This window comes from Schistocerca cancellata, chromosome 1 (genome assembly GCF_023864275.1).
Source record: "Schistocerca cancellata isolate TAMUIC-IGC-003103 chromosome 1, iqSchCanc2.1, whole genome shotgun sequence".
In the NCBI taxonomy this organism is placed as follows: Eukaryota; Metazoa; Arthropoda; class Insecta; order Orthoptera; family Acrididae; genus Schistocerca; species Schistocerca cancellata.
Genome location: NC_064626.1, coordinates 784,684,788 through 784,706,832, shown reverse-complemented (window position 1 = coordinate 784,706,832; position 22,045 = coordinate 784,684,788). Strand labels below are relative to the sequence as shown.

At 43.9% G+C, this 22,045-nt stretch overlaps 1 protein-coding gene across 1 annotated transcript in view; it reads right to left on the bottom strand.

Moving 5' to 3' along the window:
* LOC126103249 (otoferlin-like) overlaps window positions 1-22,045 on the bottom strand; it is a 159,481-nt gene that overhangs the window by 119,226 nt on the left and 18,210 nt on the right. Inside the window, exons 3-4 of the mRNA XM_049912330.1 lie at window positions 3,318-3,418; window positions 403-571 (exon numbers count right to left, since the gene is read on the bottom strand). Coding sequence (XP_049768287.1) covers window positions 403-571; window positions 3,318-3,418 — 270 coding nt within the window. The remainder of the gene's footprint in view (window positions 1-402; window positions 572-3,317; window positions 3,419-22,045) is intronic.

Here is a 22,045-nt window from a genome sequence, read left to right as displayed (position 1 = left end):
GTCACGCCTGACGTAGTGTTCAAAATGTTCAAATGTGTGTGAAATCTTATGGGACTTAACTGCTAAGGTCATCAGTCCCTAAGCTTACACACTACTTAACCTAAATTATCCTAAGGACAGACACACACACCCATGCCCGAGGGAGGTCTCAAACCTCCGCCAGGACCAGCCTCACAGCCTGACGTAGTGGACTAGCGGACCATGCATTGCGTTCTGTCGGAAAACGCCTTCACTGTTCTGTCACTGTCGATGGGACGATACACTACGGCGGTGCATTACGTACTAGGTGGTGCAAAATTCCTGATTCTGCGAAAATCCGGCAAAAAGAGTGACTCTTCCAGAGAAATAGAGGAGTTTGTCTCGTGCTCAAAACTGCTCACTGTAGGGTAATGAGGAACGCACCAGAGTGAAGACCATGTGCGGGCTGGGGAAGTTGGGGTTGGCGGCGGTGTCCAGGATGACGGCAGAGCAGAGGCGGCGGCCCGCGACCTGCAGCGCGACGCGCGGCCGTGACACCGGCAGCAGCTGCACGCGCCGCAGCCGCCGCACGCCCCAGAACACCGCCTCCAGCCTGCAAGGCCACAGCCGCCACTTCCTCTCCTGTGCCGCTCTCTTCGTCCCAGTGTAGCACTTGCACCCAGAGTCCTCAATTAAACCAAAGCGCCAAAGAAACTGGTATAGGCGTGAGCGTTCAAATACAGAGAAATGTAAAAAAACAATACCACACTGCAATCGGCAGTGCCTATACACACTACTGGCCATTAAAATTGCTACACCAAGAAGAAATGCAGATGATAAACGGGTATTCATTGGACAAATATATTATACTAGAAGTAACATGTGATTACATTTTCACGCAATTTGGATGCATAGATACTGAGAAATCAGTACCCAGAACAACCACCTCTGGCCGTAATAATGGCCTTGATATGCCTGGCCATTGAGTCAAACAGAGCTTGAATGGCGTGTACAGGTACAGCTGCCCATGCAGCTTCAACACGATACCACAGTTCATCAAGAGTAGTGACTGGCGTATTGCGACGAGAAAGGTTGCTCGGCCACCATTGACCAGACGTTTTCAATTGATGAGACATCTGGAGAATGTGCTGGCCAGGGCAGCAGTTGAACATTTTCTGTATCCAGAAACGCCTGTACAGGACCTGCAACATGCGGTAGTGCATTATCCTGCTGAAATGTAGGGTTTCGCAGGGATCGAATGAAGGGTAAAGCCACGAGTCGTAACACATCTGAAATGTAACGTCCACTGTTCAAAGTGGACAAAAGGTGACCGAGACGTGTAACCAGTGGCACCCCATACCATCTCGCTGGGTGATACGCCAGTATGGCGATGACAAATACACGCTTCCAGTGTTCGTTCACCGCGATGTCGCCAAACACGGATGCGACCATCATGATGCTGTAAACAGAACCTGGATTCATCCGAAAAAATGACGTTTTGCTATGCGTGCACCCAGGTTCGTCGTTGAGTACACCATTGCAGGCGCTCCTGTCTGTGATGCAGCGTCAAGGGTAACCGCAGCCCTGGTCTCCGAGCTGACAGTCCATGCTGCTACAAAAGTCGTCGAACAGTTCGTGCAGATGGTTGTCGTCTTGCAGACGTCCCCAACTGTTGACTCAGGGATCGAGACATGGCTGCACGATCCGTTACAGCCATGCGGATAAGATGCCTGTCATCTCGACTGCTAGTGATACGAGGCCGTTGGGATCCAACACGTCATTCCGTATTACCCTCCTGAACCCATCGATTCCATAATCTGCTAACAGTCATTGGATCTCGACCAACGCGAGCAGTAATGTCGCGATACGATGAACCGCAATCACGATAGGCTACAATCCGACCTCTATCAAAGTCGGAAACGTCATGGTACGCATTTCTCCTCCTTACACGAGGCATCACAACAACTTTTCAACAGGGAATGTCGGTCAACTGTTCTTTCTGTATGAGAAATTGATTGGAAAATGTCCTTATGTCTGCACGTTGTAGGTGTCGCCATCAGCGACAACCTTCTGTAGATGCTCTGAAAAGCTAATCATTTTCATATCACAGCATCTGCTTCCTGTCGGTTAAATTTCGTGTCTGTAGCACGTCACCTTCGTGGTGTAGCTATTTTAATGGCCAGTAGTGTAATACAAGTGTCTGGTGCAATTGTTAGATCGCTTACTGCTGCTACAATGGCAGGTTATCAAGGTTTAAGTGATTTTGAACCTGGTGTTATTGTCGGCGCACGAGTTATGGGACACAATATCTCTGGGGTGACGATGAAGAGGGGATTTTCCCGTACGACTATTTCACGAGTGTAACGTGAATATCAGGAATACGGAAAAACATCAAGTGTCCGACATCGCTGCGGCCGGAAAAAGATCCCGCAAGAACAGGACTAACGACGCCTCAAGAGAATCGTTCAACGTGACAGAAGTTCAACCCTTCTTCAAACTGCTGCAGATTTCAGCGCTGGGCCGTGCAAATAATTCAACGAAATGTCGATATGGGCTTTCGGAGCCGAAGGTCCTCTCGTATACCGTTGATAACTGCACGACACAAATCTTTATGCCTCTGCTGGGCGCGTCAACACCGTCATTGGACTGTTGATGACTGGAAACGTGTCGCCTGGTCGGACGAGTCGCGTTTCAAATTGTATCGAGCAGATGGAAGTGTACGGGTATGGAGACAACCTCATGAGTCCGTGGAGCCGGCATGTTAGAGGGAACTGTTCAAGCTGATTGGGGTTCTGTAATGGTGTGGGACGTGTGCATTTGTAGTGATATGGACCCCTGATACGTCTAGATACGACTCTGACAGGTGACACGTACGTAAGCATCCTGTCTGATCACCTGCGCCCGCTCATGTCCATTGTGCATTCCGACGGGTTTGGGCAATTCCAGCACGACAATGCTACACCCCACATGTCCATAATTCCTACAGGTGGCGCCAGGCACAACCTTCTGAGTTAAACACTTCTGCTGGATACCGAACTCCCCACACATGAACATTATTGAACATATCTGGGACGCCTTCCAACGTGCAGTTCAAAAGAGATGTCCACTCCCTCGTACTGTGATTTGTGAACAGCCCTGCAGGATTCATGGTGTCATTTCTCTCCAGCACTACTTCAGACATTGGTCTAGTCCATGCCACTTCGTTTACCGGCATTTATGCGTGCTCGCGGTGCCCTACACGATATTAGGCAGGTGCACCAGTTTCTTTGGCTCTTTAGTGAATTATCAATAAGAATTGTCTCTCGTTCCTATAGCTTAGAGACTGACAAACGCCTTGTTAGTTCTTACGTTATTCTTACTTGTAGGTGATGATGCGCGGACGGATCTCCACTGGAATGGGTACCACCACGCCTTCACGAGTCGACCACGTCTCCACCGCCACGTCTTCGTTAGTTCCCACCTACGGAAATAGGAATACATAATAAAGAACAGCCCAACAGCATCAGATAAATGAATCAATAAAACGCCAAAATCGCCTATGGACGTATAAACAAATGCATGAAACATTCATTACTTTTCTTACAATGAAAATCAATCACCTCCTGGCCATTAATCCATGACGTGCATCCCAGATCAGAATTTCTTCCATAATGGGCATAATTATTAACACTTTATTTGAAACTAAGTCATTGTATTCACATTATGCGAAGTGATCAAATAACGTACCATATCTAAATGAAGTATTACGCTCCATAACTAAAACTGAATAAAATAAAACGTCTGATAAAAGAAAATATGATATTTTGTTGGCCTGTCAAAATGATGCATATTAAGTTTTCCGTTAGGTGCTGACATCTGATCCTTAAAAATATTAACCGAATAGTTCTTCCAAATTTTATTTTATATAAACAGTTTGGAGATAATGAATTAATTTCATTATAATTTGTGTGCCATACGCCATTGTTAACGCATCGAATTTATAATCTAAGGATACAGTTATTACGTTCGTTACAGGCAAGTAATTTGAAGAATATAGGGTGATTTCTGATATTGTAGGTAATTTCAGTAACAGTTACTCTTCGGTTAATGACCCGCCTACAGCTGATGATTGTAATTGAATAAGAGGAAAACAGAAACACTATATACGAAGAAAGGTCATTAACAGTTTTTCTTAATCGTGACAGATGATACAATCTATGAGACTTTCTCGGCAGTTCATTGTTATCTAGTTGAAACTGGGTATCCTGTCGGTGGTCCGCGTCTTCCCAGTACGGTATTTCGACGCCATAACTCGACGTCTTCATCAAGTGTTCCCTGAGGTTGGCTTCTTGGCTGACACGGTCAGGGGACACTTGATGAAGACGTCGATATACTGTGTCGAAAGATCGTGTTGGGAAGACGCGGACCACCGTCCGAACTCCCGACCTCAAAAAGATGACAGCCACAGATGATGTTCGCCTGCAGAGATAAAAAAAAATTCTGGGGATTTTGGCTAGTTAAAAATGCTTTCTAAAGCACAGATTTGATGAAACTGTCGATAAATTTTCATCACAACGAACGAATCTTTATCTAAAGTTCCAAAAGATTAAGCTCATTTTCAATCATTAGTTAGCAATACAACATAATCACCTGGCCTCCAACAACTACGATATAATTCCGAATTATTAAAATTGGTTCCATTCCAAACTGGACGCCTTGTACAGCAACTGGTTATGAATTTCTTCAAATAAGACAGTCTCGGTTATAAAATCTTTTTTCATTGACAAGAAAATGGTTCAAATGGCTCTGAGCACTATGGGACTTAACATCTATGATCATCAGTCCCAAAGAACTTAGAACTACTTAAACCTAACTAATCTAAGGACATCACATACATCCATGCCCGAGGCAGGATTCGAACCTGCGATCGTAGCCGTCACGCGGTTCCAGACTGAAGAGCCTAGAACCGCACAGCCACACCCATTGACAAGAGACGACGCGTTTCGCCCTTCTTGGGCGTCATCAGATTGGCCTAAAATAGGTGAGAAATGACAATAGTAAAGCATATGCAAATTAAAGTAAGGCAATGAAATAAATATAAAAGCACAAAAGGGGCAAAGTTCCAGGCTGTGCAGCAGTCTCTACAAATGATCATAATTGTGAACTTACTTAAAAATTAATGTGGAAAACCAACATTCGTCTGTTCATACCCACATATGGCATTACTACAAAATTTTAGAAGGAGCCATTATCTTATCGGCATGGGATGAATAAAAGCATTACGGAACGTGGAACCAGGAATAGAATGCCAAGTATACTATGGTCGTACAATGTTGCATCTAGAGCTCTATATGTGGCCGGCTTGGAGGGCTGATGTATCCTGTTCTCGACCGCATTGTCTACTATTTTAATCACGTATATTCAAGAAATGAGGATGGATAGAAAGAGGAAGTTGATGGCGTGATGTTCATACACACCCAAACAGTTTTGTTGTTGCGGGTTAGTTATTGGCGACAATGGCGACCCTGCAGCAGATGGCACAGTGTTTGGAATAGTTGATAGAGGCAATAGCTGACATTCAGGTCCTGATGAATTTCCGGACACGTTAAAGAACCACGCCACCACCACGTTGGACCATCAGACAATGGTGCGCGAATGCTGAAGGAATCGGAAAGTACCATGAAGGGAACGCGTTCTGGGCAGTCGAGTACGAATGATGCAGATGTGGAACGGATGCAACAAACATTTATCCAGAGCCCAAACAAACTAATCCGTCAAGCGCCTTGACAGTTGCCGTTATAACCAACCACGGTGCACTGAGTGCTCCACAGAAGAATGAAGCTTCAGGTCTAAGAGGTGCAACTGCTGCATGCACTTCAACGTGATGACAAGTGAAAGCGCAATCTGCAGCTGAGAGACACTATCATCGTCGATGACTCAGACTAACTGAAAAAGGTGACGTTCTAGAACGAAGCCAGCTTTTATGTGCCCAGGGAGGTAAATGCACAAAGTGTCAGGATGTGGGCTCTGAGAATCCCCGATTTATTATTTGGACATGTTGAAACAGTTTGCATTTCCACAGGTCGAAGAACTGAAACCCGACATAATGCTGCAGCAGGATGATACCCCCCCCCCCCCTCAGTGGGCCTCGATCGTTAGGAAGGCTTTGGACGACACATTTCCAGGTCGCTGGATTGGCAGAGAAGGACTCATTTCCCGTCCCACGTGGTCTCCAGAGATAACCCCACTAGGCATTCTTCGGTGGGGCTTTGTCTAGGACGCTGTCTGTCAGTCCCGAAGTGGGAGCCGCAGAAACCGCGATCTCGCATCAGAGCAGCATCTGCAATCGTTAATGATGACATGCTAGATTCGACATAGAAGGAACTAGAATATCGTTTAGACATTCTGCGTGCTGCTGATAGCGTTTACATTGAACGTTGTTAAGCAGTGTTAAAACTTGAGGTGTGTGTGATCATTATTCCGCAAACCGTGGCTCTCTACCAATACCCATTTCTGAAATATTTGTGATGAAAGTTGTAAAGAATGTTTTGAAATACTCTTTATTTCTTCTTCCGTTGTTTCGATTGTTAATCGTACAACCATCTTCAAATGATTTTAATTCAGTCGTCGTTTCGCCTTGAAGATGCCTGTACATTTACCAGCTGAAACATCAAATACAGGGTGGTCCATTGATAGTGACCGGGCCAAATATCTCACGAAAAAGCATCAAACGAAAAAACTACAAAGAACGAAACTCGTCTAGCTTGAAGGGGGAAACCAGATCGCGCTATGGTTGACCCACTAGATGGTGCTGCCATAGGTCAAACGGATATCAACTGCGTTTTTTTAAATAGGAACCCCAATTTTTTATTACATATTCGTGTAGTACATAAAGAAATATGAATGTTTTAGTTGGACTATTTTTTTCGCTTTTGATTGATGGCGCTGTAATAGTCACAAACGTATAAGTACGTGGTATCACGTAACATTCCGCCAGTGCGGACGATATTTGCTTCGTGATACATTACCCGTGTTAAAATGGAACGTTTACCAATTGCGGAAAAGGTAGATATGGTGTTGATGTATGGCTATTGTGATCAAAATGCCCAACGGGCGTGTGCTATGTATGCTGCTCGATATCCTGGACGACATCATCCAAGTGTCCGGACCGTTCGCCGGATAGTTACATTATTTAAGGAAACAGGAAGCGTTCAGCCACATTTGAAACGTCAACCACGACCTGCAACAAATGATGATGCCCAAGTAGGTGTTTTAGCTGCTATCACGGCTAATCCGCACATTAGTAGCAGACAAATTGCGCGAGAATTGGGAATCTCAAAAACGTCGTTGTTGAGAATGCTACATCAACATCGATTGCAGCCGTACCACATTTTTATGCACCAGGAATTGCATGGCGACGACTTTGAACGTCATGTACAGTTCTGCCACTGGGCACAAGAGAAATTACGTGACGATAACAGATTTTTTGCAGGAGTTCTATTTCGCGACGAAGCGTGATTCACCAACAGCGGTAACGTAAACCGGCATAATATGCACTATTGGGCTACGGAAAATCCACGATGGCTGCGACAAGTGGAACATAAAAGACCTTGGGGGGTTAATGTATGGTGCGGCATTATGGGAGGAAGGATAATTGGCCCCCATTTTATCGATGGCAATCTAAATGGTGCAGTGTATGCTCATTTCCTACGTAATGTTCTACTGATGTTACTACAAGATGTTTCACTGCATGACAGAATGGCGATGTACTTCCAACATGATGGATGTCCGGCACATGGTTCGCGTGCGGTTGAAGCGGTATTGAATAGCATTTTTCATGAAAGGTTGATTGGTTGTCGAAGCACCATACCATGGAGCACACGTTCACCGGATTTCTTTCTGTGGGGAAAGTTGAAGGATATTTGCTATCGTGATCCACCGACAACGCCTGACAATATGCGTCATTGCATTGTCAATACATATACGAACATTACGGAAGGCGAACTACTCGCTGTTGGAGGAATGTCATTACACGTATTGCCAAACGCATTGAGGTTGCTGGACATCATTTTCAGCATTTATTGCATTAATGTGGTATTTACAGGTAATCGGGCTGTAACAGCATGCGTTTTCAGAAATTATAAGTTCACAAAGGAACATGCATCATATTGGAACAACCGAAATAAAATGTTCAAACGTACCTACGTTCTGTATTTTAATTTAAAAAACTTACCTGTTACCAACTGTTCGTCTAAAATCGTGAGCCACATGTTTGTGACTATTACAGCGCCATCTATCACAAAGCGAAACAAGTGGTCCAACTAAAACATTCATATTTCTTAACGTACTACACGAATATGTAATAAAAATGGGGGGTTCCTATTTTAAAAAACGCAGTTGATATCCGTTTGATCTATGACAGCGTCATCTGGTTTCCCCCTTCAAGCTAGACAATTTCGTTCTTTGTAGTTTTTTCGTTTGACGCTTATTTCGTGAGATATTTGTCCCGATCACGATCAATGGACCACCCTATGTATAACTATTGCTGTCCCAGATGCACGCCCGCAACGTGATTTAATACTCGATATATATATATACTGTGCCCCATGCGAAAAACTTTTGTAGACGTTCAGTTGTGTACACTATGGCACCGAGGCGTACTAAAATTTGAGAGATTGGTCAGAGGTATTGATTGTGTATTCCTATCAGCACTTGCGATATCTCATACTTAAGTAAAGAGCAGCTTCATGTTTAATTTCTGTAGCAATGTGATAATCAAGACATTAGGATATTCTGTAGTATGAAAAATGCTCCAATAATAAATTATTACTGTCCAAACTAATAACGAGCGCTGCATATCGCTTGCAAACCATTGCAGTCCTTTCTATCCCAGATTTGGAGACATATACGCAGAAGGGCAAGAAACGGAAGTAGTTCATTATAAACCTAGCTCTGGGAAATAATGTCACAGCATGGGAATAGCACACATCTTCTGCCAGAAAGCAGTACACTAATACGAATGAGAAAATGACTTACGACATAGTGACATTCACACTTAAGTAACTCCAGTTCATTCAGAAATTCTGTTGGTCTATAGCAAGGCACAGCGCTGGCACCCTCTGTGCGCCGACGAAGAAGCAACCGTACATACTACTGAGGTTGCACGGTTGCGTGTCATGCAGGCGGAAAGGCTGCGACTTGAAAGACATATCTCGAAATTTTAGTACATGAGACGGATAGATTATTGCAGCGGTCGGTTGTGCAGTGCGATGTGTGTTTCCCATAACATGTATTCCTTCAACGTAAATATTAACAAATAAAACTGTTAAGCTATAAAGGAACTTACATATTGAAAGAACGTCTCATTTCTAATTGCAAATGCAAAACAACTACCTTCTATTTGTTGTGATACTGTAATAAAACGGAACTATGGAATAAATAACCAAAAGCTTACATATCACCATGTAGGGATGCTGAATGACACCCCTTGGTCTGCTAAAAGGGGTGTGAGTCAAATCTTCTATAAGCACCTTAGCAGAATCTTATCAAAAAACACACACAGAACTCACAGAAATTATGGCACGAATGAAGACTGTTAGTGGCACAAAACTTGTACATCTACATCTACATATATATTCCGTAAGCCACCCAACGGTGTGTGGCGAAGGGCACTTTACGTGCCACTGTCATTACCTCCCTTTTCTGTTCCAGTCGCGTATGGTTCGCGGGAAGAACGACTGTCGGAAAGCCTCCGTGCGCGCTCGAATCTCTCTAATTTTACATTCGTGAGCTCCTCGGGAGATATAAGTAGGGGGAAGCAATATATTCGATACCTCATCCAGAAACGCACCCTCTCGAAACCTGGACAGCAAGCTACACCGCGATGCAGAGCGCCTCTCTTGCAGAGTCTGCCACTTGAATTTGCTAAACATCTCCGTAATGTTATCACGCTTACCAAATAACCCTGTGACGAAACGCGCCGCTCTTCTTTGGATCTTCTCTATCTCCTCCGTCAACCAGATCTGGTACGGATCCCACACTGATGAGCAATACTCAAGTGTAGGTCGAACGAGTGTTTTGTAAGCCATCTCGTTTGTTGATGGACCACATTTTCTAAGGACTCTCCCAATGAATCTCAACCTGGTACCCGCCTTACCAACAATTAATTTTATATGATCAAATGGTTCAAATGGCTCTGTGCACTATGGGACTCAACAGCTGTGGTCATAAGTCCCCTAGAACTCAGAACTACTTAAACCTAACCAACCTAAGGACATCACACACATCCATGTCCGAGGCAGGACTCGAACCTGCGACCGTAGCGGTCGCGCGGTTCCGGACTGAGCGTCTAGAACCGCTAGACCACCGCGGCCGGCTTTATATGATCATTCCACTTCAAATCGTTCCGTACGCATACTCCCAGATATTTAACAGAAGTAACTGCTATCAGTGTTTGTTCCGCTATCATATAATCATACAATAAAGGGTCATTCTTTCTATGTATTCGCAATACATTACATTTGTCTATGTTAAGGGTCAGTTGCCACTCCCTGCACCAAGTGCTTATCCGCTGTAGATCTTCCTGCATGTCGATACAATTTTCTAATGATGCAACTTCTCTGTATACTACAGCATCACCCGCGAAAAGCCGCATGGAACTTCCGACACTATCTGCTAGGTCATTTATATATATTGTGAAAAGCAATGGTCCCATAACACTCCCCTGTGGCATGCCAGAGGTTACTTTAACGTCTGTAGACGTCTCTCCATTGATAACAACATGCTGTGTTCTGTTTGCTAAAAACTCTTCAATCCGGCCACACAGCTGGTCTGATATTCCGCAGGCTCTTACTTTGTTTATCAGGCGACAGTGCGGAACTGTATCGAATGCCTTCCGGAAGTCAAGGAAAATAGCATCTACCTGGGAGCCTGTATCTAATATTTTCTGGGTCTCATGAACAAATAAAGCGAGTTGGGTCTCACACGATCGCTGTTTCCGGAATCCATGTTGATTCCTACAGAGTAGATTCTGTGTTTCCAAAAACGACATGATACGCGAGCAAAAAACATGTTCTAAAATTCTACAACAGATCGACGTCAGAGATATAGGTCTATAGCTTTGCGCATCTGCTCGACGAGCCTTTTTGAAGACTGGGACTACCTGTGCTCTTTTCCAATCATATGGAACCTTCCGTTCCTCTAGAGACTTGCTGTACACGGCTGTTAGAAGGGGGGCAAGTTCTTTCGCGTACTCCGTGTAGAATCGAACTGGTATCCCGTCAGGTCCAGTGGACTTACCTCTGTTGAGTGATTCCAGTTGCTTTTCTATTCCTTGGACCCTTATTTCGATGTCAGCCATTTTTTCGTTTGTGCGAGGATTTAAAGTAGGAACTACAGTGCAGTCTTCCTCTGTGAAACAGCTTTGGAAAAAGGTGTTTAGTATTTCAGCTTTACGCGTGTCATCCTCTGTTTCAATGCCATCATCATCCCGGAGTGTCTGGATATGCTGTTTCGAGCCACTTACTGATTTAACGTAAGACCAGAACTTCCTATGATTTTCTGTCAAGTCGGTACATAGAATTTTACTTTCGAATTCACTGAACGCTTCACACATAGCCCTCCTTACGCTAACTTTGACATCGTTTAGCTTCTGTTTGTCTGAGAGGTTTTGGCTGCGTTTACGCTTGGAGTGAAGCTCTCTTTGCTTTCGCAGTAGTTTCCTAACTTTGTTGTTGAACCACGGTGGGTTTTTCCCGTCCCTCACAGTTTTACTCGGCACGTACCTGTCTAAAACGCATTTTACGATTGCCTTGAACTTTTTCCATAAACACTCAACATTGTCAGTGTCGGAACAGAAATTTTCGTTTTGATCGGTTAGGTAGTCTGAAATCTGCCTTCTATTACTCTTGCTAAACAGATAACCTTCCTCCCTTTTTTATATTCCTATTAACTTCCATATTCAGGGATGCTGCAACGGCCTTATGATCACTGATTCCCTGTTCTGCACTTACAGAGTCGAAAAGTTCGGGTCTGTTTGTTATCAGTAGGTCCAAGATGTTATCTCCACGAGTCGGTTCTCTGTTTAATTGCTCGAGGTAATTTTCGGATAGTGCACTCAGTATAATGTCACTCGATGCTCTGTCCCTACCACCCGTCCTAAACATCTGAGTGTCCCAGTCTATATCTGGTAAATTGAAATCTCCACCTGAGACTATAACATGCTGAGAAAATTTATGTGAAATGTATTCCAAATTTTCTCTCAGTTGTTCTGCCACTAATGCTGCTGAGTCGGGAGGACGGTAAAAGGAGCCAATTATTAATCTAGCTCGGTTGTTGAGTGTAACCTCCACCCATAATAATTCACAGGAACTATCCACTTCTACTTCACTACAGGATAAACTACTACTAACAGCGACAAACACGTCTCCACCGGTTGCATGCAATCTATCCTTTCTAAACACCGTCTGTGCCTTTGTAAAAATTTCGGCAGAATTTATCTCTGGCTTCATCCAGCTTTCTGTACCTATAACGATTTCAGCTTCGGTGCTTTCTATCAGCGCTTGAAGTTCCGGTACTTTACCAATGCAGCTTCGACAGTTTACAATTACAATACCGATTGCTGCTTGGTCCCCGCACGTCCTGACTTTGCCCCGCACCCTTAGAGGCTGTTGCCCTTTCTGTACTTGCCCGAGGCCATCTAACCTAAAAAACCGCCCAGTCCACGCCACACAACCCCTGATACCCGTGTAGCCGCTTGCTGCGTGTAGTGGACTCCTGACGTATCTAGCGGAACCCGAAACCCCACCACCCTATGGCCCAAGTCGAGGAATCTGCAGCCCACACGGTCGCAGAACCGTCTCAGCCTCTGATTCAGACCCTCCACTCGGCTCTGTACCAAAGGTCCGCAGTCAGTCCTGTCGACGATGCTGCAGATGGTGAGCTCTGCTTTCATCCCGCTAGCGAGACTGGCAGTCTTCACCAAATCAGATAGCCGCCGGAAGCCAGAGAGGATTTCCTCCGATCCATAGCGACACACATCATTGGTGCCGACATGAGCGAGCAGCTGCAGAGGTGTGCACTTAACGCCTAGGCACTCAACGATGGCGAAGGAATCGTATCTGAAAGTAGAAAAGCAAAAGCGTAACTGCTGATCTCCGTTTCCAACTGTTCGTTTTCAAAGTAGAATACGCGAAAGACTGTGCCCTGTGGTTCGAGAGAAACACAGATCACGTAGCTCTAAAAAATGGGCAGCAAAAGTAACCCACAACACTACCGTCCAATTTCACTGACGACCGGTCTGTTGATGAACACTAAAACTTATTTTGAGCTCAAATATTGTGAGATATCTCGTACAGGTCGACCTCCTCCATTCCACCCATAGTGGATTCTGAAAACATAGATCATACGAAACCCAACACGTTCTTTTTCACATGGGATCCTGAAAGACCGCACAGATCGAGTCATTTAGCTGGATGCTGTATTCCTTAACTTTCTAAAACATCTTATTACTGACCACACCAACGCTTATTAACAAAAGTGCGACCTTATGGATTATCAGAGAAAATTATGTCACGATTGAGGATTTCTTGCTAGGGTGTATGCAGAACGTTATTTTGACTGGAGAGTCATCAGCAAAAGTAGAAGTAAGTTCAGGCGTGCCGGCCGGAGTGGCCGTGCGGTTCTAGGCGCTACAGTCTGGTGCCGAGCGACCGCTACGGTCGCAGGTTCCAATCCTGCCTCGAGCATGGATGTGTGTGATGTCCTTAGGTTAGTTAGGTTTAATTAGTTCTAAGTTCTAGGCGACTGATGACCTCAGAAGTTAAGTCGCATGGTGCTCAGAGCCATTTGAACCATTTGAACCAAGTTCAGGCGTCTACCGGGAAATGGATCCTTTGCCGTTCGTTTTGTATATTAATAACCAGCGATACAATAATAATACTAACCTCAGATTAAACTGAGATGACGGATGTCGTGGAATACCTATTAATATCGTGTCGGACGTTCTTTTTCCCGGAGTAGTGCAGTAATTCGACATGGCACTGACTCAAAAAATCATTGGAAGCCGCTGCAAAAATACTATGCCATGCTGCCTCTAAAGCCGTTCGTAATTGTGAAAGAGTTGCCGGTGCAGGATTTTGTGCACGAACTGACCTCTCGATTAAATCCCATTAATATTCGGTGGGAATCTGGATGGCCAAACCAGTCCATCGAATTGTCCACAAAGTTCTTCAAACCAACTGCGAACGATTGTGGACTAGTGAACGGCTCATTGTCATCTATAAAAACTCCATTGTTGTTTGGGAACATGAAGTCCATGAGTGGCTGCAAATGGCTTCCAAGAAACCAAACATAACCGTTCCCATTCAATGTTCAGTTCAGTGGGACCTGAGGACCCATTCCATTCCAAGTAAACAAAGCCCACACCATTATGGAACCATCATCAACTTTCGAATTAATAATTTTACTTAGCTCACAGATTGCCTTGTTGGCAACCTCGCTCCATGGCTTCTTAGGGTCTGTGCCACTGTCCTAACGGATACGTTTGTCGCACGCTCCACAGTGATTTCTGCGGTTATTTCACGCAGTGTTGCTTGTCTCTTAGCACTGACATCTCTATGCAAACGCCGCTGCTCTCGGTCGCTGGTATTCTCTGCACACTATTTATACTGTAGACCTCGGAATATTGAATGCTCTAACGATTTCCGAAATAGAATGCCCCATGCGTTTAGTTCCAACTACCATTCTACGTTCAAGGTCTATTACTTCCCGTCATCGGCCATAATCACGTCGGACACCTTTTCACATGAATCACCTGAGTACAAATGATAGTTCCGCCAATTCACTGCCCTTTTATATCTTGTGTAGGTGACAGTATTGCCATCTCTATATATACTATCGGTACCCTATGCGTTTTGCCACCTCAGTTATTAATAATGCCGCACCAGCTGCAAAAAAACTGCACAAATATGCACTCCTACACTGACAAGATTTCAACGTGTTGCAAAGATTGGCAACTTAATTTTAATGTACGAGAAAGCAAATTATGCGCTTCACATAATGAAGAGAAGTATTGTATTATGACTACAATATGCGTGAGTCAAAATTACAATCTGTGAACTCATACAAAGACCTGGATGTAACAATTTCTGTTGATATGAACTCGAATGTTCACATAAACTCAATCGTAATTAAAGTAGCCGGCAGATTTTGGTTCGTTATATTGTACTAGGAAAATGCAGGCAGTCTGTAAAAGACGAGGCTTATAAAATAGGTATGCGCTCAATCTTAGCATTTTATGAAATGCGTGTCAGCCATACCAAATAACATCAATAAAAAGTAAAGCCATATGACAGGATTGGCTGGAAGACCCCGAAGGGCAGGTTCGACTGCCTAAATGGAACGATTTTTCCTGTCCGTCACACACACTGCCCTTTTCTTCCGCGATGCTTGAGAGTTGTATGTTAATCGTACCTGTTTCTTGTAGGCATGTGTGTAGCGTTGTGCCTTCTTTTCGTTGTATGATGATGAGAGAACGGAGATGATGAAACGCAATGCCGGCACACAGCCTACTCTTAAACAGCACCAAGCAGGCCGACGTGTCTTGACGTCTCCATCCGACAGACGACAGTGTGACATGTTCTCAGATCATGAGACACTGCTAACAGGTTTAAAATTTAAATCAGGACACTGGCGCAAAGTCTGGTGACCAGGAACTTTACGCCACCAACCCTCCTCCGCTTTGCCGGAACGGCAAAGGGAAAATTATCAACAGCGCGTAACGTACCCGAGCGGTAACTCATCCAAGCACCGGCTACGCCTGGCGTTGTGTAACTTCGGCGACCTGACGGGAACCGTTGTATTCGAGGAGGGAGGGATACACTGGATGAATCAAGAAAGGGCAACGCCGATGGTCGCAGATATGTTTGTCTCACTGGTTCGCGCCACGGATATGCTGAAAAAGCCGGCACTGGCAAATGTTTGTGGAAGCTTACTTTTGAAAACAACTATTACGGGAAAAATCTCGGAATATGCTCCGTTCCCCTACGTGTCGCTCTGCCATGCTCTTCAGAGTGGTTTTTAGATCTTGTTTATAGCTGTAGATATAATGAAACAACCACGAAGGAAAAACCAATAGTCGTGATGACGTAAAACTAAGATCGCCCGACGTCACACCAGTGGCTCGTTTACAAAACATCACGGATGCATCGTCTTGAAACGACCAGCCCATATCTCCAAATATCAAGGGTTTTTAAGGTCCTATTTAGACAGTAGGATTCAACATACGTCCAGAGCTCGGCCAACCATTTGTCTAGTCCATATCAATGTCACTTCGTTGCACGTCTAAAGTCGTAATTTTTATTGTACTTCTGTAATTTGCGGACATGTTTTTAAAACTTCAGTCTTCAGTCTCATATGTTAAATGACTATTATTTTCTCAATAAAGACGACACAGGGCAGATATAATCTTTTTACACAAATTTTCAGATGTTGTTACTAGATTACTTGACATTAGGAAACTATGGTCTGCACTCCGTACCAAGTTACTACATTTCTTTAGAGAGTGAAGAATGATGTTTAGACGTCTGCAAAACTTTTCTTCAGCATTTTATGACACTTTTCCTGTATGAAGCACCATCTACACCTTAAAGATATGTGTCATTTGAAGACTGAACATCGGCACAAATTGTACCAGATCTTTCAAACGCCTTAATACACATTTTGGATATTGAACAGTTGTCCGTGGCGGTCATTTTCTGTTGCCATCTTTATCACTAAATTTAATTCCGATATATAGTATCTACTTTGCTTCGAAACATTTTCATTGTTGTTCATAAATCAGTATGTTACTAAATATTCTCTACAGGATGGCAGTATTCCAGACTAATAGCCGGCCGGTGTGGCTGAGCGGTTCTAGGCGCTTCAGTCTGAACCGCGCGACTCCTACTGTCGCAGGTTCGAATCCTGCCTCGGGCATGGATGTGTGTGATGTCCTTAGGTTAGTTAGGTTTAAGTACTTTTAAATTATAGGGGACTGACGACCTCAGATTTTAAGTCCCATAGTGCTCAAAGCCATTTGAACCAGAATAATTTTAGATACGTACTAATTATTAACGCCGTAGCACCAACAAACGATAAAAATTAGAAATGGTCTGAAAACATAGACAAATCGAGAAATGCTATAGCTACTAGACTCATGAAGATTATGAAATACAACATGAAATTCTTACTAGGTGATTTTAATGGATACAGTGGAAGGCAAAAAAGGGTTTACAAATACTGATGGCCTCTACATGGCACATAAAAACAATAACAAAATTTGGAAACGGTTTGTTGAATTGTCAGACAACAACAATCTTCAGGTAATTTCCACGCATTTGTGGCACCTATCGAGAAAGCAAAGAACGTGGCGATCAGCTACTTCACCAACAGGAGAATTTTAGACAGACTACTATATCTCGAAGGAGTCTAGAAATAATTAATGTCAGAATCAAAACGGAGATATACAAATACAATGTTTCTTTTATAAAGTTCAAACCCACGCCTCCTAACTAAAAGAGCAACACAACAGCTATGTTAGGACTCAATTCAAAGAAACTAAAGGAAAAAAGCATTCATAGAGCTAGCTCGATCAGTAACAAAATACAGGTAGTTGGTACAGGGAGCAAAGTAAATACCACGGAAATGGTGGAACGTTAATTATGATCATTCATCGAAGGGTCGTGTAATTGCTTAAAGAAAATGCAGTAAATCTGTGAAAGAAGAAGGGGATTACGTAAAACGCAAACAACACAAACAGCAAAGGAAGTACTCAGTGAGAAGTGAATGGCCGGAAAGGAGTAAGACAGAACACAAGGAAGGAAGTATTACACAGGTGACTAATTATCGTGGCATGTCATTATTCCCAATAACATAGGAGATCTTGTCACTCTCCAAATTAAAACAACTAGAACAACAAATGGAGGATAACTGGGAGAATATTAAGGAGTGTTTCGAAGAAGTAGGTGAACAGTAGAATGAATACGAATGTGAATATATTATTAAGATATTATATGCTGAGAGGAAGAGAATACGTACATGTATGCTTTAATCGACGGTGATGCATTTAAACGTACAGGGTGTTTCAAAAATGACCGGTATATTTGAAACGGCAATAAAAACTAAACGAGCAGCGATAGAAATACACCGTTTGTTGCAATATGCTTGGGACAACAGTACATTTTCAGGCAGACAAACTTTCGAAATTACAGTAGTTACAATTTTCAACAACAGATGGCGCTGCGGTCTGGGAAACTCTATAGTACGATATTTTCCACATATCCACCATGCTTAGCAATAATATGGCGTAGTCTCTGAATGAAATTACCCGAAACCTTTGACAACGTGTCTGGCGGAATGGCTTCACATGCAGATGAGATGTACTGCTTCAGCTGTTCAATTGTTTCTGGATTCTGGCGGTACACCTGGTCTTTCAAGTGTCCGCACAGAAAGACGTCACAGGGGTTCATGCCTGGCGAATAGGGAGGCCAATCCACGCCGCCTCCTGTATGTTTCGGATAGCCCAAAGCAATCACACGATCATCGAAATATTCATTCAGGAAATTAAAGACGTCGGCCGTGAGATGTGGCCGGGCACCATCTTGCATAAATCACGACGTGTTCGCAGTGTCGTCTAAGGCAGTTTGTACCGCCACAAATTCACGAAGAATGTCCAGATGGCGTGATGCAGTAATCGTTTCGGATCTGAAAAATGGGCCAATGATTCCTTTGGAAGAAATGGCGGCCCAGACCAGTACGTTTTGAGGATGCAGGGACGATGGGACTGCAACATGGGGCTTTTCGGTTCCCCATATGCGCCAGTTCTGTTTCTTGACGAAACCGTCCAGGTAAAAATAAGCTTCGTCAGTAAACCAAATGTTGCCCACATGCATATCGCCGTCATCAATCCTGTGCACTATATCGTTAGCGAATGTCTCTCGTGCAGCAATGGTAGCGGCGCTGAGGGGTTGCCGCGTTTGAATTTTGTATGGATAGAGGTGTAAACTCTGGCGCATGAGACGATATGTGGACGTTGGCGTCATTTGGACCGCAGCTGCAACACGGCGAACGGAAACCCGAGGCCGCTGTTGGATCACTTGCTGCACTAGCTGCGCGTTGCCCTCTGTGGTTGCCGTACGCGGTCGCCCTACCTTTCCAGCACGTTCATCCGTCACGTTCCCAGTCCGTTGAAATTTTTCAAACAGATCCTTTATTGTATCGCTTTTCGGTCCTTTGGTTACATTAAACCTCCGTTGAAAACTTCGTCTTGTTGCAACAACACTGTGTTCTAGGCGGTGGAATTCCAACACCAGAAAAATCCTCTGTTCTAAGGAATAAACCATGTTGTCTACAGCACACTTGCACGTTGTGAACAGCACACGCTTACAGCAGAAAGACGACGTACAGAACGGCGCACCCACAGACTGCGTTGTCTTCTTTATCTTTCACATCACTTGCAGCGCCATCTGTTGTTGAAAATTGTAACTACTGTAATTTCGAAAGTTTGTCCGCCTGAAAATGTACTGTTGTCCCAAGCATATTGCAACAAACGGTGTATTTCTATCGCTGCTCGTTTAGTTTTTATTGCCGTTTCAAATATACCGGTCATTTTTGAAACACCCTGTATATGAGGAGCATTATAGTCAGTTGTGGAGAGGTATCGTCCCTATCATTGATGGTAGATGTGGACACTGAAATTTTATTATGCGATAACGAAATTAATGCTGCAGTAATACATTTGGTTAGTTACATTGGTTAAATAGAGATAAAGGATTTATTGTTACTAACGGCGTATCGATGGCGATAGTTTATTGTGTGATTTCTTTTCTAATCTGAGTGTTGTATTTTGTATTTTCATTACAAGGTACTGCAACGAGCCATGGTTTTGCGATGCAGTAGAAATTGATACCGGTGACACTGTGTCTGTTTTGCTGAGACGATAGTGATGTACTGTGTCTACATCTACATCATACGCCGTAAGCCATTTAAAGATGCGTGGGGGGTAGGTACTTGTGTTATCACTAAGAGATCACTCCTCCCCTGTTCCATTCGCGAGTGGGGGGTGAAAAGAATGGGTGTCACCAAACCTCTGTATTAGCTTTATTTCTCGAATGTTGTCGTCATGGTCATTTCGCGAGATGTATGTTGGTGGAAGTAATATAGTCTGCGATTCTTCCCGAAAAGTGCTCTCTCGAAATTTCACTAGTAACACTCACCGCGATGCACAGCGCCTCTCTTGTACTGCCTACCACTGGAGGGAGTTTAAGAACGTCTGTAACACTCTCGAGAGGACTAAACGATCTTGTGACGAAATGTGCCACACTTCGTTGGTTCTTCTCTATCTCTTCTGTCAGTACTACCTTGTAAGAATCCCAGACTGATGAACAGTACTCAAGAATCCGTAGGACGAGTGCCTTGTAAGCCACTTCTTTAGTAGGTGGTGGTGGTTTAGGGGAAGAGATCAAACAGCGAGGTCATCGGTCTCATCGGATTAGGGAAGGATGGGAAAGGCAGTCGGCCGTGCCCTTTCAAAGGAACCATCCCGGCCTTTGCCTGGAGCGCTTTTAGGGAAATCACGGAAAACCTAAATCAGGATGGCCGTACGCGGGATTGAACCGTCGTCCTTCCGAATGCGAGTCCAGTGTGCTAACCACTGCGCCACCTCGCTCGGTTCACTTCTTTAGTAGACGAGTTACATTTCCTTAAGATTCTTCCTATGACTCTCAGTCTGTCATCTTATTTTCCTACTAGTTGTTTTATGTGGTCATTCGACTTGTGGGCGCACTGGATAGTCCTAGATATTTTACGGTAGATACTGTTTCCATCAGTTTCTCATAAATGATGTAGTTGTGCATTAGTGTCCTTCTCTTTCTTTGTATGCACAATATATCTCATTTAGTTCAGTGTCAACTGCCACAGTCTGCAAAATTCATCAGACCTCTGTAGGTCATTTTGCAAATGGCTACTGTCTTCTGGCGTTGCTACTTTCTTATACACAACCGTATAACCTGCGAACAGTCTTAAAGAGCTTCCGACGTTTTCTGTTAGATCATTTACATACAATGTAAACAGTAACGGTGTTAAGCGACAATTTTTTACCACCATACATTTAATATTCTCTTAAATTTTAATTTATATTGGATCACTGTTTACGATGCACAATCGGATGATGAATAATTTCATTGGCTGACACTGGCTAGCACCATGTATTAACAATTGTTGTAATAATGCACGTTTGGGAGTTAGTTGGAGCTGAACACTGACAGGAAAGGCGAAGCAGGCCATGCGTTCCTCAAACACCCTGTTAACTAAAGAGAGGCTGCGAAGATAGCCCAGAAGAGACAGCATTTTGGATTGAACAAAGTGGAGTAACTTTTATTTTAAAACGTTTTTTATGTATTACCCCTCTTGTGAAAAAACTATCAGACCTTCTCCCCCTTGTGTTTTATATTCCATCTTGATAATATCGGTAAGAAATGGCACTTTTTTCAGTTATTTCTCCGTAACTCGTTTCCAGTCTATCAGTTTGGCTCAAATGGCTCTGAGCACTATGGGACTCAACTGCTGTGGTCATAAGTCCCCTAGAACTTAGAACTACTTAAACCTAACTAACCTAAGGACATCACATACATCCATGCCCGAGGCAGGTTTCGAACCTGCGAGCGTAGCGGTCGTGCGGTTCCAGACTGTAGCGCCTTTAACCGCTCGGCCAATCCGGCCGGCAGTCTATCAGTTTCAAAGAGCGTTAAATTTCTTACAAGTTTCGTATATAGCTCGTTGGAAAATTCGGAACAGCTATAGGGATAAGAGACTACGAAAATCTTCAGAAACAAAATATTTGTAGTTACTCCCTATAAACTCCGTCCAAGTAGACTTCGGAAGGCCCAACGGTACTGACCGGCCGCCGTGTCATCCTCAACCGATAGGTGGCACTGGGTGCGCATATGGAGAAGTATGTCGGCAGCACACCGTTCTCTCGGCCGTTATCAGTTTGAGTGAACGGAGCCGCTACTTCTGAATCAAGTAGCTCCTCAACTGCCCTTAGCACGGCTGAGTGCACACCGCTTGCCAA